The sequence below is a fragment of the Pipistrellus kuhlii genome, unplaced genomic scaffold (genome assembly GCF_014108245.1).
Source record: "Pipistrellus kuhlii isolate mPipKuh1 unplaced genomic scaffold, mPipKuh1.p scaffold_m20_p_1, whole genome shotgun sequence".
NCBI lineage: Eukaryota > Metazoa > Chordata > Mammalia > Chiroptera > Vespertilionidae > Pipistrellus > Pipistrellus kuhlii.
Genome location: NW_023425404.1, coordinates 28,760,220 through 28,778,384, shown reverse-complemented (window position 1 = coordinate 28,778,384; position 18,165 = coordinate 28,760,220). Strand labels below are relative to the sequence as shown.

The 18,165-nt window shown below is 41.7% G+C and overlaps 1 protein-coding gene across 15 annotated transcripts in view; it reads left to right on the top strand.

The window, feature by feature from the left end:
* The window catches only part of FRMD6 (FERM domain containing 6), a 79,256-nt gene that overhangs the window by 41,963 nt on the left and 19,128 nt on the right, over window positions 1-18,165 (top strand). For 4 of the 15 annotated variants that reach the window (XM_036436900.2, XM_036436882.2, XM_045580763.1 and 1 more), the window contains exons 3-7: window positions 4,881-4,971; window positions 8,002-8,105; window positions 9,050-9,126; window positions 11,995-12,181; window positions 15,734-15,889. In XM_036436900.2, coding sequence (XP_036292793.1) covers window positions 4,881-4,971; window positions 8,002-8,105; window positions 9,050-9,126; window positions 11,995-12,181; window positions 15,734-15,889 — 615 coding nt within the window. Of the gene's footprint in view, window positions 1-4,880; window positions 4,972-7,127; window positions 7,147-8,001; window positions 8,106-9,049; window positions 9,127-11,994; window positions 12,182-15,733; window positions 15,890-18,165 lie in introns of those variants that run through there. The other 11 variants (XM_036436910.2, XM_036436890.2, XM_036436961.2 and 8 more) reach the window with 10 other exon arrangements.

Below are 18,165 nucleotides of genomic sequence, written 5' to 3'. Positions count from 1 at the left end.
ATTTGTTGGGGTTTTTGTTGTTGTTTGTTTGTTTGTTTTTGCTTTATACCACTATATTTTAAACCAATTACTGTATAAAAGAATATTTCTAAATGTTATACTGAATACATATGGCATTTAAAAAGCCTCACTAAGCAGTTTAGATGGAAAAAGGTTCTTGCTTATTAACTATTTTGGCTTTATCCTGACAATCACTACAGTTTCTTGATTTACTAATGCAACCTTGTTTTTGCTTATAAGGGTTGTCTGAAAATCAAACCTGCCTATTGAGTTAACTTTATCATCTGTTGGGCAGAATTTGTATTAATGAGGTACTCAGCGTACCTGGCTGTTTTTGATGTGTGAAATGACAAACTATTATTTTTGCAGCATTTGGTTTTTAAAACCTAATAAAAATTGGCAATATATATTTCTATTTCACTGTGGGCACTGGCAAAATATATATTAAAATGTAATTTATTTATATATGTGAGTATGCTATTTCAGTTCCTTTACACAGTTATATAAAAATGTACCCACTAAATTTTAAAAATATGCATACTCATATAGCATAAGCACTTAAGATACTTCTCTCAATTCCATTTCTATCATTTTACCTGGTGAAATATGTATACATGAGTTTATGTGTATTTATATATACACATACAGGAGATGGAACAAAACTTCACTGATCTCAGTTAAGTGGAAGGAAGACTAATCTGACTTCACAAGGAATACTAAAAGCTGACTATAATTTTCTAGGAAATTAAATTGTACTAAAATCTCAGGTGAGGAAGATAATTGTAGAAAACAGATTGGAAGATAGTCAATCTGTTCATTGTTATACATCAGTGGCTTTAAAATTTTAATGTACATCAGAATTATTTGGTGGGCTTGTTAAATATTCAGACCGCTAGGGGCCCAGTGCATGAATTGGTGCACCTTCAAAGGAACTGTGGGCCTCGAGGCTGCAGTGGGCACAGGGGCAGGTCTCAGCCATCCTTTGTGTCCCCGCCTGGCCCCTCCTGCCGCAGCCCCTGGTCCCCTGTCTGCCGGCGGCCCTGCTCCCACCACTGCCGCTTCCACATGCTGATAGCGCCAGCCCCACTTGCAGCCACTGATGGCACAGCACAGAGCGATTGGGGCCAGCACCAGCAGCAGGTGCGAGTGAGTCCGGCGCCATCAGTGGGTGTGTATGGGCTCAGTCCCCAGTAGGGGGCGTGCAGGAGGCTGCCGATCAATGATTCTCTCTCATCATTGATGTTTCTCTCTCTCTCCCTTCCTCTGTGAAATCAATAAAAACTTATGAAAAAGAAAAATAAAGATGGAACCTGCATAAAGGACGGTGCCCAGGCACTCTGAGCTGTTTGCTGTTTCAGTTGGGGCGCCTTGTTAATGAAACTCACAGGGAGAGTCTGAGTCTGTTAGGCCTGTTCTTCTTCCAGGGGGTGTAGATTCCTTTGCCATGTCCAGATTCCTCTCCATCAAGCCATTGGACCCCAGGAGGGAGGGCTGGGCTACGGAGTGTGGCAACTCCTCACTGCCAGCAACCCCATTCAAGGTTGCCAGAAAGTAGCAGTTGATGTCTTAGAGTTGTGGTATCACAAATTAAGTGTAGCAAAATCTATTTCATGAATGGTCTACTTTTTCATCATTTGTAAATAGTGTTTTACATAAAGACAGTTTACTCCCTGACAGGCATAGTTGATAGGATGTTATCTTCTGCGGGTGGGGTGAGTTTAGTGTCTTGAAGATTCCGAATTCTCCATGAGTTGAACTGATAAGGAGCTGTTTTAAATTATTTTAACCAGCAGATAAATATTAAACGTGGAAACTTGGAAAACATGGGAAATAAAATCATGCCAAATGTAAGGACCACCAAAGTTTTGAGTGGTGTAAATTGTGACCAAGAGCTTGCACCTCTTCGCTAAGACCAGAGTGAAGAGCTTTTTTGGTTTCTTTTCTGGAACATATTTACAACATTTCTGCTCAAAACAAACCATTGATATTTAGGATCAAATACTGTTTTTATTAAAAACTTCCAATGGCAGAGTATACCTTTAGGTACTACCTTAATTCTTACTACCTCATACTCTATAGCACTTTTTTAAAGTTTCCATTGCTGCTGAAACCGGTTAGGCTCAGTGGTAGAGTGTTGGTCTGCGGACTGAAGGGTCCCAGGTTCGATCCAGTCAGGGGCATGTACATTTGTTGCGGGCACATCCCTGGTGGGGGGTGTGCAGGAGGCAGCTGGTCGATGTTTCTCTCTCATCGACGTTTCTAGCTCTTTAGCTCTCTCTCTTCCTCTCTGTAAAAAATCAATAAAATATATATTTTTTAAAAATAATAATAATAAAGTTTCCATTGCTCCTAAAGATTAAATAATGAAAAATTTCACAACAGCTAATGTGTTGTCATAGAAGATTCATACTAAGCCAGAACAAGCTTGTTCTCACGGCAGGTGAGTCTACAAAGCACAGCGTTGCTAATTGCAATTTTTAAACAAGAACACTGTGCTTACCTGCTAGTTATTAAAGAGCTTTATCAGCAGGCTCCAAGTGCTTGATTTTAACCTGCAGAACAATAGTGATAATAATTATAGGGGAAGTACGGAGGAAATGTACAGCATTATTTGAACAGCAGTTACACAATACAGCCTAGGTTATGCTCACGGACAGTTTGTGGTTTAAGAATTGTTCTGTGAACTTTTCATCACATTTTTTTTTATCACATTTTTTATCTTAAGTGCTCTGTGTCTGACATTTTTAGCTACAGTCAAAACTAAGAATTGGAGGTGCCCTACACTGTATGACATTCTAAGACTCAAATTTGTAGTATATAGTTCAATTTTATGTAACAACTGATATTTTTTCCTTTACTAGTCTGTTTATTGAAGCTTATTTTTAAAGTGCAATTACGGTGCTCAAGAACTCAAAATCCAAAGCCCTTTTAATGAATGAAGAGGATGATGGTTTCCTACTGGTACATGTGTCCTCCCAGTGGTGTTGGGTTTGCATTCATACATTTCCCCATTTACTACATGGTCTGCCTGCTCAGTGGTCCGAGAGCAGTCTGGAGTCGTGGGACAGAGCTAAAGGAGCCACAGGGAAATCACACTCCTGGCTTTTATTCATCAAGTATTTACGGAGAGCCTACGGTATGTCCTGGATATAAATAGGACATCTTTCCTAACCCCCCAAATTTGTCTCTGGCCTTAACATACAGACCTTTTGCACTTCCCAGCGGATAAAGTGTTTTAGATTAATTGTCAGCTAGTAATGACTGTGGAAAAGAGTAGTGCGCCTAACTTTCCTTACCCCATTGGTCATTGTCACCATTCTGAACTGTTGGGCTGTCAGTTATTGAGGAATCTCAGCATGTTTTTATTCTCCAAATCTGAGTTACATATTAAAATAATGGTAAAAAGTCATGAATTCAGAATGAACCAATTTAGAATTTATAGTAATTATCATTGAAGACAGAATTTGCAAGTTGTAGAACAAATGAGAAGTGAAGTGCCACCGTAATGGAAATAGCTGAAATGATAAACTGTCACTTTGCACATGTTTTAACATACACATATAATAATATTGCAGTACACAGATTAGCAGAGTTGTGAATTGCTGCCTTTGTCACTTGACCTTAAGCTTTCTGGGTCTTATTTTTTTTACTTCTATAAAATGAAGTAATGACCAATAGGGTCTCTTAAAGTCAGTTCCAACTCTAATGAGCTTCAGTCATTCTGAATTCAACCAAGTATACTCAGCACAATTTCTATCTCCCAAAACACTTCATTAAATATTTGAGAAGTCTTAAAACTATATCTTGTAAGGATTGTTTTATCATTCAACATGTGACTTTTCAGAATAATTTACTCCCAGGGTTTCAGATTAATGTGGTTTAATGATGTTTGATTTAAAGTAGAATTCAGAAAGGGGGCCTGGTTTAGGTACCTAAAAGTGTAAGACAATAAAATGATTAATTAAGATAAATAAGAGCTAGGCATTCATGTATTGTATAATATATGAGTATTTTGCTTAGGCTGTCACGAGGAAAACTTTCCTTATAAAGATACTTGCTAAATTTGATCATCTGAGTAGGCTGTTTTGGGTTCCTTCCGAAATACTTATCGCATACCATAATGGGTTTAGACTAAGGCCTTGCCCAATGTATCATGAAATTTATGAGTTTCCTACAGATTGCATTGGGACTTTTATTACCATGTTGTAAAAATTTGTATTGTGATAATCATTATTAAAACTCAGCCATGGATTAAAGTGGACGATTTTTTATGTATCTATAATAATAAAAGCATGACATGCAAATTAGACCAGATATCCTTCCGGACAAAATCAGGACTGCGAGGGAAGCCTGGTTCCCAGGTGCCTGCCAGTGGCCAGAGGGAAGCCAGTGCCGACAGCTGGGGGAAGGCCTACTCTTAGACAATTTTATACATCAGGCCTCTAAATATATATATATAATATATATAATATATATTATATATATAATATATATTATATATACGTATGTATTTTTTAATTTATTTTTTTATTTCAGAGAGGAAGGGAGAGGAAGGGAGAGGTAGAAACATCAATGATGAGAGGGAATCATTGATCGGCTGCCTCTTGCACACGCCCTGCTGGGGACCGAGCACACAACCTGGGCAGGTGCCCTTGACCAGAATCAAACCTGGGACCCTTTAGTCTGCAGGCCAGTGTGGTAACCAATGAGCCAAACTGGCTAGGGCTAAGTAGACACTTTCAATAAACTTAACAGTTCTTTTGCTAGTGTCAGCTTATCCTTTCAAGGAATCTATTTAGGATGCATTAAATTGCCCAATTGTGGTTCACTGTGTGGATGCCGTTGAATTATTATCTCAAGTTGTATTTTTTCCCCCGTAGGTTAAAATTCTGTGTCACCAGTTGCTGGTCCAGGTGTGTGACCTACTCAGGCTAAAGGACTGTCACCTGTTTGGACTCAGTGTTATACAGAGTAAGTCTTACCCTCATCTCTCATGGATTCAGCCAACTGTCCCAAAGGAAGTGACATTTTACACCTGTCACTTAAGTTGGGCATATGTTATGAAATTGTGATTCCAAAAATACCCATAAACTGATCATCATTTTTTGTCTAATATTCATTTTTTAATGAGTAAAGTCTTGTGTATTTTTTTTTACAAGATTTTGAATCTTAGATCATGCATTTATTATAGTTTGAACTTAAACATTCTTTCCTCTTTAGGAGTCTGGATTTCATGACTTTGCTCTTTTATGTTGTAAAGCTCGATTTTTGTTTCCCTGCACAGAGGGAGCAGCTGGAGCGAGTAGGAAATTAGCTTGGATATTTTAGTAATTTAATTTGTTTTATAATTTGGGGCATGAAAAGAAATGTAGACACAATAAAACTGACTTTCCTCTATTCAGATTCACTTGCTAATGACTGTATAACAAAGTGTCCTATTAATTCCCTCTAATTCAGATTCACTTGCCATTGACTATATAACAGAGTGTTCTATTGATTTACTCTTATTTTCTGTTTGTTCCTCCTTATCCCTTCTCTTATCTCCAGTTGGAATCTACAACTTTGAGAGACGGGATCGTTTTCTTCTTTGTACTTTATGTGGAGAAGGTGGTCGAGGAAAGGGCTTCTCTGCCCTGCCACCGTAGAGTTTAGGTCCCAGGGTTTATCTGCAGCCATTTCTTATAAACGTTCTTCTTTCAAAGAGTAATTTAAAGTTTCTCTAGGTCCTGGCTGGTGTTGCTAAATGGTTAGAGCTTCCGTTAGAACCGATCAATGTTTCTTTCTTATTATACATTGAGGTCTCTCTCTCTCCCGTTCTCTTTCTAAAATTTAAAAGAAAAAAAAAATCCCTCTAATTTAATCTTCTAGATACCAAAAACCTTTCATATCTTTGTTCAGTTTTTTGAGGAAAATTTTTTGTGGAATGTTTTTGTATGTACACTTGGCTATAAATTATTTTTTTGCTACAGGAATTAGTTTAATGTTAAGGCTTACGGTATCTTGAGAAAATGGTTAGCACCATAAAATGCTTAGATCTGTCAGATTGGAAAGTGTGTAATGATCGACTGGTAAGCAAGGCTCTGCTCCTCCCGAACATGAGCTGTTTTCAGTGTTTTTAGGTGAGGCCGGAGCAGGGAACATGTCAGGAACCCACGAATCAACCATTTGCTCTTCGCTTTCTTCCCACGGTGGTTACTGCAATAAAAACACAAATGCACAGCTCCATCCCAGCATTAGGACACACCTCAGTCATTCTTTCAAGAGCCTGGGAGGATATAAGACGCCCTGTGGATTCTGAATAACTTCACGTTCACTCCGCTCTGAGGGTCATTCTTCTGACCGCACAGGCAGACTGTTGGTCTTTGTTGTTGAACAAAGTCAGTCTAATAAAACCAGTTTACAGCTTCCTTTGGATTCATTCGAAAGAAGGATCTGGAAGGTGTTCTTTTTAAAAGAGAGACTAACATGGCGAAAGGACCTTGGGACAGGAGTCTGATGACCTGGTTCTAATTCTGGTTCTGCAGCTTGCTAACCATGTGGCTTCAGACATGTCACTTGCCTTCCCCCGTTTCAGTTTTCTCGCTTGTGGAATGGGAACTGCTGTGCCACCTGCTTCGCGGGACTGGTGTGTGCGCTTCAGATTTCTCAAAGAACAAAGCTCCGGCCAGACTGTCTGATGGCAGGGGCAGGGGCACTTGGAAACTAGGCATGTGCTGTGGTGGTGAGCAGCAGTCTCAGTTCTACTCCCTGGGCTGCATCTTCAGACGCGAACTTGAGCCAAACAAATCAGGTTCAGCGGGAAGGTTGTCTGATCTTGTCCATTTCGTGTTTAATCAGTAACACAGGCAAGAGGAGCCATGGTTGTTAGTCAGTCTGATAAGTGGATTGAAGCAGCATCGCTCTCTTTCTCGGGCACCTTTTTCCTACCCCGTCAATCACATTGGTTGGTTTCATGTGGCCAGTTATAGACAGAGAGTAGTTTCCCCCTTCCTGCTCTCTTCTGGCACTTTTCTAGTCGAACCCCAGCTTTCAGCCAGGAGCGACAGTGTGGCCAAGTGTGTCTTCCTTGGAGGGGTCCAAGAAATACACTTCCCTTCCAGAAGGAGTACATTTTTAAGTGGAGCTTCCCATGAGCCTGCCCCTTTGGTGAGGATGAGAGAAGAAGAAATGAGCTTTTAAGGGGGGGGGGAGGGGGAAGATTAAAAACTTTTGTGCAAGATAGGAATGCTGAAGGCTTTTCTTGTGAAATAAATCTCCCTTAAACCAGTCTCTTGGAGAAGTCTGAAAAACTCTTATATTTTTATTAGCTTGTTTTCACATGTTTAGATCATGTTGACATGGGTTTTTAGCAGTCTGGTGTTCTGTGCGTCTTGAAGAACTATGTTGGCATTCATTCTTGTTTTGCCTAAGATTCTTCTCCTCTTCCCACAAGATCAATCCCAAAGGCAGTGTGAGTAATGGCTCATCATTCTGTCACGCTGTGTTTTACGGGAGAATATACTCGGGGACTGCTCTTCATAAAGCAGGGGCCAGGCCCCCTGCTTGGAAACGTGTGGTTATTATCAGCGTTATCTGATTTCTTGTGCAGCAGTGAGGATGGCGTTTCTGCACCATTTCATTATTGTTGCGTGGTGGGAAGCGCCTTCTGAGAGCTAGACAAAAGCACGTTTTTTTGTAAAACAAGTAATGTCCAGTATTGGAAGTTATGACCCTCAAAACTAAGTATAAATAGGAAACCGTATTTCTTCTAAGTATTACATACTTTAATAGTTTGTGTGCTGTATTACAATAAGCAAATAATTCATAAAGGGCCTCATTAATGTCTAGCTTGCAGGACTTATGTCTTCGTATCTTGTTGCGTTTTCTCGGTAGTATGTGAATTCAGAGTGCATTCATAAGTCTTGAGGCTTTCTTTGAAAAACCTGTTTCTTTGTGTATTCTTTTCCTTTAGAAAAAAAATAAACATTTTTTTTATCACCTGTCTCCTTGTTTAACGTGCAGATAATGAGCATGTGTATATGGAGCTGTCACAGAAGCTTTGTAAGTATTGTCCGAAAGAATGGAAGAAAGAGGCCAGCAAGGTACGACCATACGAAGTCTCTTGGGTGAGATTACATTTATGAGCAAAATTACTTTGATTTTTTTAAAAGGTTAATTTGAGCTATTCTACATTAAAAATATTTTAAACCGCATTTTATGCAGTAGAGAATGAGAAAGGGAAATGGATTCTTAAAGATCCAAAATGTCACATCGATGAAGTATTAATAGCATCCAACTAGATTTGGGATATCTGTTTTAAGTAATGCTAGATAATAACTTTTCGATAACCATGGGATAATGCGTTGACATGGAAAGGTACATGTGCTCTTCTGTGGCTGTGTTAGTTGTGCAAACTGATGTTCTATGCAGGATTAACAACTTTTGCATCTACTTTTACTGCCCTTCCATTTGATACTTTGTTACTTGATTGCACTGGTGCCTCTCCTCAGTAAACATGGAATCTATTGACCCGGGGGAGCACTCACGGGGATTTACCTTGTGTTCTCAGGATCTCCCTCCTAAGTCAGGAATAAATCCCTAGAGCCTCCAATTTGTACTTAAGAATTCCTGGAATAAACTGGAAGGCCACTTCAAAGCTAACTACAAAGCAGGGAGCACGAATGTCTAAGTAAACAAACAGCATATTAGGATTTGGTATGTGGAATGTCAGAGGCACAAGAGAACATTTGTAATGAGGAGCAAATGGTCACCACAGGGGACAGCGCTGAGAAAGGAGCTGGATCCCAGCTAGAAATTTCCACTGGCGTTTATTTTTATCTCCCCTTCTGTTGTCATTGGCATTACAGTGAATGAGTATCAGATACAGTAATGATGCTTTATGACTTCCTGGTTTTGCCTGAGTCTGGTATCCATATGGAACCACTGCCTGCAAGGCCACACTCACCAGGGGTAGATAAAACCTTTCCGTGTTTAAAAAGTAGCTTGTAAATAGTGGTAAGTTATTACTTTTGAAAAATAGCTTGATTTTTTTTATGTGACTTTGTTTTAGGGAATTGACCAGTTTGGACCTCCTATGATTATCCACTTCCGAGTACAGTACTATGTGGAAAACGGCAGACTGATCAGGTATGAGGACAGCGAGAGAGTCTGAACCTGTCTTTCCCATGCACTCATCTTCCCACACAAACCAGTGTGTGTGTGTGAATATATATATATATATGTTATTGATTTCTGAGGTGAAGGAGAGGGAGAGAGACAGAAACATCAATGATGAGAGAGAATCATTGATTGACTGTTTCCTGTACACCCCTCACTGGGGATCGAGCCCGCAACTGGAGCATGTACCCTGACCTGAAATCAAACCGTGACCTTGTGGTTCATATGTTGACACTCAACCACTGAGCCACACCAGCCGTGCTGTCTCATAGGTTTCATTTTTATTTTATTTTAATTTTTTTGTTAATCCTCACCTGAGGATATTTTTCCATTGATTTTTGGAGAGAATGGAAGGAAAGGGGAGAGACAGAGAGAGAGAACATTGATGTGAAAGAGACACATCAGTTGGTTGCCTCCCACATGTGCCTCAATCGGAGCTGGGGATTGAGCCTGCAACAGAGGTACATGTCCTTGACCAGAATCGAACCTGCGACCCTTCAGTCCTTAGCCCTGCCTGAAGTTCTATCCATTGAGCCAAAGTGGCTAGGGCAGTGGATTTTTTTATTTTTTAAAGTCTTTTTGCATGTGCATGCATCCTCAGGTCCTCCAATAAAGGTACAGTTTACACTCAGTAAATACTTGTTAGATAAGTGAATGGCTAGCTGACTCACATTCTCTGTACTCCCCATTTTCTTTTTTTTCTTTTTTAATATATTTTTATTTATTTCATAGAGAAAGGGAGAGAGAGAAAAAAACATCAGTGATGAGAGGGAATCATTAATTGGCTGCCTGAGAGTCTGAACCTGTCTTTAGACAGAGCCCGCAACCCAGGCATGTGCCTTTGACCGGAATCGAACTTGGGACCCTTTCGTCTGCAGGCCCACGCTCTATCCACTGAGCCAAACCAGGCTAGGGCTGCACTTCACATCTTCAATAACACATAAGTCACCAAAAAGATACTTCAGGAAGGAACTAGCACTTTTGTGAAGAGTAATGGATGAAAGGATTACATTCCTCTTTGTTGGGGGGGAGGAGGGGCGGGTCGAGGGCAGCAGCAAGAACTCTCTCCTATAAAAACGCATGGGTGTTTGCAGTCTGGTTTTCTTTTCACTGTGGGGGTCTTACTCTGTTCTTGGCAGTAGCTTTAAAGCTATGGTTATGCCCGGTGGAGTCATCCTGTGAGAATCTTAGATGCCATTTGGCGAGGGCAGGTAATTGATTCTTTGTCTGGACATCGCTGCCTGAACAATAATACTATGCCCGTGATACACACTCAGAGTTCACTATTTTAAAAGCAAGCTTAGGAGGAGTCAGTGCTGGAAACGTTCAGAGGTGATCTTGTCAGTTGATAGAAAATACTAGAAATGTGTACTCTTGAGTTTTACTTATTTCCTATTAAACTTTGAGAAACCCCTTGTAACAGACAACAGATACATTTGGCTAGTGAGTTACATGTGAAAATTCGCTCTTAATATTGATACCATCACCATAGGCACATTACAAAGTAAAATATATTGGTCCATAAAGAACTTTTTAAAGACCGAGAAAGTTTTTAATTATTCTCAGTTTATATAAAGTTCTTACTCAATTTACCTACTACGTATGGAATGCACTTTACTCCATTTACCGATGAAGTATGGCATTAACCGCCTGGGGCTAATGAATGTTTAATTCATCCCAATACTTCTGCCCTTTCCCCGCTGGGATGAACTAGTCCAAACACTGTGTGGTCAGCATTATAAAAAGAAGTGCTCTGAAAAGTACTCCGTGCCAAGGGGAGAAAAAAATTACATAAACGGTTTTATTTTTATTCTCTTTTGTTTGTTCCTGTCAAATGCTTTATTTTTAAACTCTTCATAACTTAAACACGATGTTGGTTCCAATAAACCCATATGTTTTTATTATCATCCGCTATTGTACTATGAATCTAAGGTAAAACACTCGGCCTACAGTAATAAAGAGGCCAATAAGCGCATTAAATATACACCTACGTTTTTTCTTGCATTTCTGCTTTGATCACAGAAGTGTCCTGTGTGCCTGTGACATCTTTTGGAGCTAGACCACGTTTCCCCCAGTCAGCACTTCCTGCTCCACATGTCTAACGGGGACTGTATTTATGTCTGACCTCAGTGGACTGTAATGAGCGCCCTGCTAGCATTTCCACTTTTGAGGAGTATCGTGGTTGTCATAACATGTGCCTATTAAAGCACACCCATTAAGTGACACCCACTTAATAACAATAAAAAAAAAAAGATTTAAGGGAAACATTTTTCAGTTCATTCATTCTGAAAGGGGGTGGGGGGAATCACACCATTTGTAGTTAATTTTCTTTTTTCTAGACAGTCTCATAAACATTTTTAAAGGGACCGTAGAGCATTTGTAATGTGCTCAGCTGAAAAACAAAAAAGAATAGCAAAACATTAAAGCCAGGGTTGGGTTGTCCCCTCGGATTTGTCCTTATTTATATGATGTGTACAGCATTTTGTGATAAAATCATCTTACTACAACTAACTAATACCTAGGCTTCTGTTATCATCCTTGCTTCATGAAATATTACAGTGGAAGGATTCAGACCGTTTTTTCCAGTCTCTGAATGAATCGACTGTTCCGGGTCTTAGGAAATGTGATTTTTGCCGCCGGGGTAGCCTGACTTAGAATTCAGGGAGGCGGTGATCAGGGGTTCCTACAGCCTCCCCTTGTTCCCGTGAGCGGGAAGGCGCGGGGAGCAGGGGGCAGACACAGAGAGAGCCCTTGTCAGCAGACGGGTGGCAGGATCTGGGTTCTGTTTACATGCCATTGGATCATACCATCAAAATGTGTTTTCTTTTATTCTCCCAGTGACAGAGCAGCAAGATTCTATTATTACTGGCACCTGAGAAAACAAGTGCTCCATTCTCAGTGTGTGCTCCGCGAGGAGGCCTACTTCCTGCTGGCAGCCTTCGCCCTGCAGGCTGACCTTGGGAACTTCAAAAGGAATAAGCACTTTGGAAAATACTTCGAGCCCGAGGCTTACTTCCCATCTTGGGTAAGGCGCTGTTTTCAAATTCTAAAGTGTTTTCTCTTAGCATGCTTCTACGACATTGTGCTGTGACTCACGACTCACGCTGCTTCAGGAAATGGGAACCCAGATGTTTTGTGGCCAGGGAAACCCTTCATGATGCGCAAAATATAAGTGTAAATCTTAAGACACACGCTGTCTTCGTAGACATGGCTGGCTTGCAGTCAGTGCGGAAGGAGATTGCTCTCCATTCTAAACATGCTGGAGCGTGGAGGGTGCCAGCCCGCGTTTGGTGTTTGCAGGGCCTTGATCTTCTTTATTCTTAATTTGAGCAGCATTTTCTCCTTTCCAGTCAACCCCACTGTAAATTGAAAATATGGTTAAGTCAAGAGGCACTCAATACGCCTAACTTTGAACATCAGAGCCTAGCCTGGCCCACCTTAAATGTGCTCAGAACACTTCCACTCACCTACAGTAAGGCCAAGTCATCGACACAAAGCCTGTTTTGTAACCTCCTGTGATTTTTTGAATACTGTACAGAAGGTGAAAAACAGAATGGTTGCTTGGGTCCCCAGCATTAGTGAGCACATCTGGAGGCTGAACACAGCCCAGAGTGTGTGTGAAGCCTTGAACTAAAGCAAAAAAAACTAAAATTAAAAAAATGCTGGTGACTCAGTGAGCACAGAGTGTCCATTGTTTACCTCTGTGACCCTGTGGCTCACCACCACCACCCAGCATCACAAGAGAACACTGAACTGCAGATCACTAGTTGGGGGGCGGGGGGGACTTCAAAATTTGAAGTTCATTTCTCTGCTTTCACACCATAGTCAAGAAATCGTAAGTCGAGCCATCATGTGTGTGAGTCAACTCCTTGCTCTGACCACCATCTCCTTACTTCAGCGAGAAAATTTAGGTTATTCCAGCATGACATTCAACTCTACTTTCCCTACCCCAGCCAGTCTGCTCTGTCCTGTCCTTCCTCCAGATCTCTGCTGTAACTGCTTTCTCTCACCTTTACCCTCTGCTCTTCAGTCAGAGCATACATGACATGCTTGGTTTGCATCCCCATCCTCAGGAAGGAAAGAAAGGAGGGAGGGAGGGAGAGAGGGAGAAAGGAAAATGCTTCCCTTCTCAGTAACACTTCTTGAAAAAGTGACGTCTATTTGGTGTTCTAGCTTCTTTGCTTCCCACATGTACTCAACCCACCTCCATCTGCCTGCCCGCCCCACCGCTCCATTCATGGGTCCCTCAGGTCACCAGTGACCTTTAAATGGCCAAATCCAGTGACCACTTTCACTTCCTGAATTTCTCAGCTGCCCTTGACACGTCAACCCTCCCGATCACGGGAGATTTCATCCAACTGAATGCTTTTAACAGCCACCTCTCCCCTGTGTCCGTGAGATAGCAGTTCACCCGGAGGCATCTCAGATTCAGAATGTGCAGAGTCAGACTCATCTTCTTCCCACCACCTCAGTTCTGTGATTCCTGCCTCAGTGTTTCTAACTTCAGCTGGCGGCACTGCCGTCCACCCAGGCACCCAGGAACTTGAGGGTCACACAGAGCTCCCTCCCTGATCACCCTTCCTTCTCCCCATCCCATCCACTCAACCAGAACGTCTTCTTACACAAACAGCTGATAACCCATCACCCAGCTTAAGAACTAAAATTATCTTGTATTTTTGTTAACTGCCTATATGTTTGTCTATCTATCACATCCCTTCCTATTCCACTGCTCCTCCACCTCCCAGCTCTTGGGAGTTCTCAACAGCCCTGCTGGGGAGGCTTGCTTTTGCTTCGATGGAGGCCTCCAGGGCTCCCCTGTCACCTGCGGAGTGCAGCCCCCTCCCAGGCATGCCTGAGGAGCTTTGCAGGACGTGGCCCCTGCCCGCCTTTCCAGGTTCCTTTCTGACTGTCCCACGCCTTGAATTTTATCAGTAGCCTCATCCTGTAATTCCCATGTCCCCACACCTGAGGTGCCTCACACTCGACCTGTCTTCCTCCAATTCTTTTAGCCTGTGCAGCCCCTCTCCCTGTCTCACCTCGCTCCTTCCAGCACTCAGCTCAGGGGGAGCTTCCTCGGGGCAGCCTGGCCGGTGCCAGCACCCCTCCTCTGTGCTCAACAAGACACTGGGTGGGGGTGTTTGCATCTTATTTTCAAATAACTGTTTATCTTTTGGCCCAACCCCAATAAACTTAGTGTTTCTTGGTATGTTCCAAAGGACAGACATAAATGTAACCTTCCCTGTTTGCTCAGCGCTTCACATTGAGGTGCTCAGTGTAGGTTTTTGTTGACCGACTGACAGTTGATCGGTAGTGCTTCCGTTGTTGGGAGAGAAACCGCAAAGGGTGTCAAGCTTTTACATAGCCATGCCTGTTGGGCCAAAATTAGCCTGCTTTTACATCCCTCGTTGTCATCACGTGCTCACTGAGCCTTGGGCATTTACCTCGGAGCTTCCCAGCAACGTGCTGTGGCATCCAGAGTGTCCAGGTCCCAGTGTCCTCAACCCTTGGGGTCACCAAAGTCACTGCTTCAGTGGCCCTACAAATGCTATTTTCTCTGTGTTCTCTGACCTGAACAAGGTTGGCAGGTACTGACATAGATGATGTTCATGTAAAAGGCATCTAGACAGAAAAATGTGTAATTTGAGTTCTCAGTAAAACTTGAAAATTGGCAGCAATGTATCATGCTTAATTCAATAGAAACAAAACGTCAGTATTTATAAAACAGTTTACTAGTAAAACTAAAATGCTCTAGTTTTGTTTTGTTTTTTATTCTGATGATTTTAAACATTACTCTGGTTTACATTGCGTAATCCCACAATTGATAATCCTTATGAAACCAGGTAGGACCTTTAACTATTCGACACCTTTGTCTTAGCCTGCAGCCGCTGGATGCTGTGTGCTTTTGACATCTAAAAGCTCAGACTACTGTCTGAAGAAAACATAAGTCACAGTGAATTACAATGAATGTATGAAATAAATTGCTTCCTCATAAGTGTTCTAAGAGACTGTTCATATCAGCCTCTTGTGCAAAAACCGCATGTTTCAGAGAATTTCTTGCAGTCCCCTGCTTTTTTTTTTTTTTTTTTTTTTTTTTTTTTTTTTTTGATTAACATTGAGTCTCCCACGCTGTGGCTGTGATTTTGGAAGAGTTAAGTAGGATCCAGAACCTGAAGATGTGCTGACAGGAGATGTATTTCATGATACCAGTAATTTTGCAAGAAGGAATGATATGCGTACAAAATTTTGCAAGTTTGCATGGTTTTGTTTTTGGTTTGATGTGGTTTTTTTTGTTTGTTTGTTTCTTGGTGAGTGGAAAGCCAAGAAAACATATTTTTCCCATTTCTTATTATTTTTTCTTCATAGCTGCTCAATACTGCAGCTCCATTGTCTTTGTCACTTTGAGTATTGGCTGATTCAGCCTAGTCCTATCACCGATGAAAGCAGAGTTGAAAGGGGGGATTTTCTAGTGGATGTTAGCTAGTTTATGTGGTTTAGTTAGGTCCCTGCCCTTCTGTCACTCGCAGGAGTGTACGCCTCCCGACAAATGTCACATTGCGTGCCCGTTGTATTCCAACAGGTTGTTGCCAAGAGGGGGAAGGACTACATCCTGAAGCACATCCCAAACATGCATAAAGATCAGTTTGCACTGACCGCTTCCGAGGCTCATCTGAAATACATCAAAGAGGCCGTCCGGCTGGACGACGTGGCCGTTCACTACTACAGGCTGTATAAGGTACAGGCGGCCGTGCCCGCTGCTTCCGAGGAAAACTCCTTCCCCCTCACAGGGGGCTTTACTGAACCCCTCCTCTCACTGAGAAAAGGGCTTTCAAAAGTTTCCCGTGACCGCTGTTTGTCTCCGCAGGCCACCTCGGGGGGGTGATGCTTTCTCTCGGCCTGGAAGAAGGGTGATTCTAATGTTGTGATAACATGGAGCTGCACACTGTGAACCTGGCTTTTCAGTGAAAAGAAACACCAGGGCTGTTTTCCTCCTCTCCAAATCTGCACTTCTGTCTCAGGGAGTGACCTTGGCAACTTCTTCGATCATTAGTTTTTAATATTTCCCAAAGTAAAGTCATACAGTATCATATCCATTAGTGACCAGAGCGTCACAACATCAGCTAATGCTTAGTGAGTCCTGTGTGTATGGGACACCCTTTCTATCTATCCTTTAAAAAAAATAATCCTCACAATTCTGTAAGATAGGAACTATAATCTTAATTTTACAGACCAGAACCAGACTGAAGGCCACAAAACTAGTAAGTGGCAGAGCCAGGATTCAACCCGGGTCTATTTGAAGTCGGAGCCTGTGTGCTTTCTCCACCGAACTCTCTGATGTTTGTCACTCCCTTTTGTGTCTAGCCTCATTGTTTCAGAGGTCAGAGGTCACACACCCAAATAACAGTTGGGGCCAGGCTCTGCAGGGAATCCCTCACACTACCTTTATGGGATCCTGTCTTCTCTCCTCCCTACTCATGGCCGTATTTCACTCCTAAATCCCCACTTCTGTATCCAGGGGTATATTCTCCAACCAAATAGGATGAAGCGGTACAGAGTGTAGTCTGTCCAGCCCCACTTGTGGGATTGACTCCTAGCTTCACCTCTTGCCTTAGACAAGTTACTTAATCTCTCTTCTTCAGTTTCCCGTAGTTAGATGGGGATGGTAATGGCCTACCTCTGAGGTTCATTGAATTGGTAAAGGACAATGGATAAAAGGTTCTTTAAGCAGTTGTTACCTTTGTCTCTGTTACTATGCTTGGTATCGCTCCATATTCTTTGCAGTAAGATTAGACCATTGGATATACTGATGGCGAGCATGTTGCCTGGTTCAGAAAACTTAGCAAGGAACCAGCGGTGGTGATTCTTCTCTCTTCCATGTTTAAGAGGTTCACTGTGAATGCCCCATCATCCTGGAAAGGCATAATTGAGCTCCATCATATCTTTTTGGCTAAATTCCTAAAGGACTTAGCTATCTGTTCGTTTTTTTCCTTAAATTTTATTTGTGACAATTTATAGGAGAAAATTCAAATAAATGACATGTTTGACAATCAGCTTATAATTTTAAACTGTATGATAAGTACTAAGAATGCATTGAAAAGACTGTGGCTTTGGAATCAGATATCCTGTATTATAAAAGGCTAATATGCAAATTGCCCCCTCAACTGGGACTTCAATGAACCCCGCAAAGCCTCTCCCCCCCAGCCAGGCCCGCCCCTGCCCCCAATCACCCCTCCCCCTCCCTTTGATCTAGGTTGGGGCCAGCCTGCCAACCTCCCATGTCCCCTTCCCCTGGCCAGCCTGGCCCCATCAGGGTGAGCTGGCCAGTCCCAACCCCTGCACAAATTTGTGCACTTGGCCTCTAGTCATTTAAAAACCCTGTATTACTACTGATTATTACTGGATCCTAAGTAAATATAACTGTAATCCTGAGCCATCTATTAAGTGGGAATGATTCCATACATTTCCAAGGTTGGGGAAAATTCTATGAGATAATGAATCTGAAATAACCAGGTGGAGGGTCTAGTACATTAGTGATTCTTATTTGATAAAGAAATTTAGTATTTAAAAAAATCCTATTGGCCCTGGCCAGATAGCTCAATTAGTTGGAGCAGCATCCCCTAAGGTTGTAGGTTCAAATCCCTGGTCAAGACACATACAAGAATCAAGCAATGAATGCATAGATAAGTGGAACAAATAGATGTTCTCTTACCCCTCTCTCACTCTCTTTCTCTTTCTCTAAAATAAATTTTAAAAATCCTATTAAGAGCCATTTAGTGAAGTAGATATCCTCAATTTATCTTGTGTAAAAATCTTTCAAACTTTCTTAAAGTGTGGTACTTCTACATGGCATGGAAAATGACTCTAGTCTGCTTAAAATGAGATAATTAATCATAGTAATGTAACTGAATGAAGTGGGAAATAGATATTATTGCCTCATGGGCAGAATTTTTATTCTTTGGAGAAGTCGACTGGAAGCCACTGAAACCGCTTCATTTAAGGCCTGGTTACAAA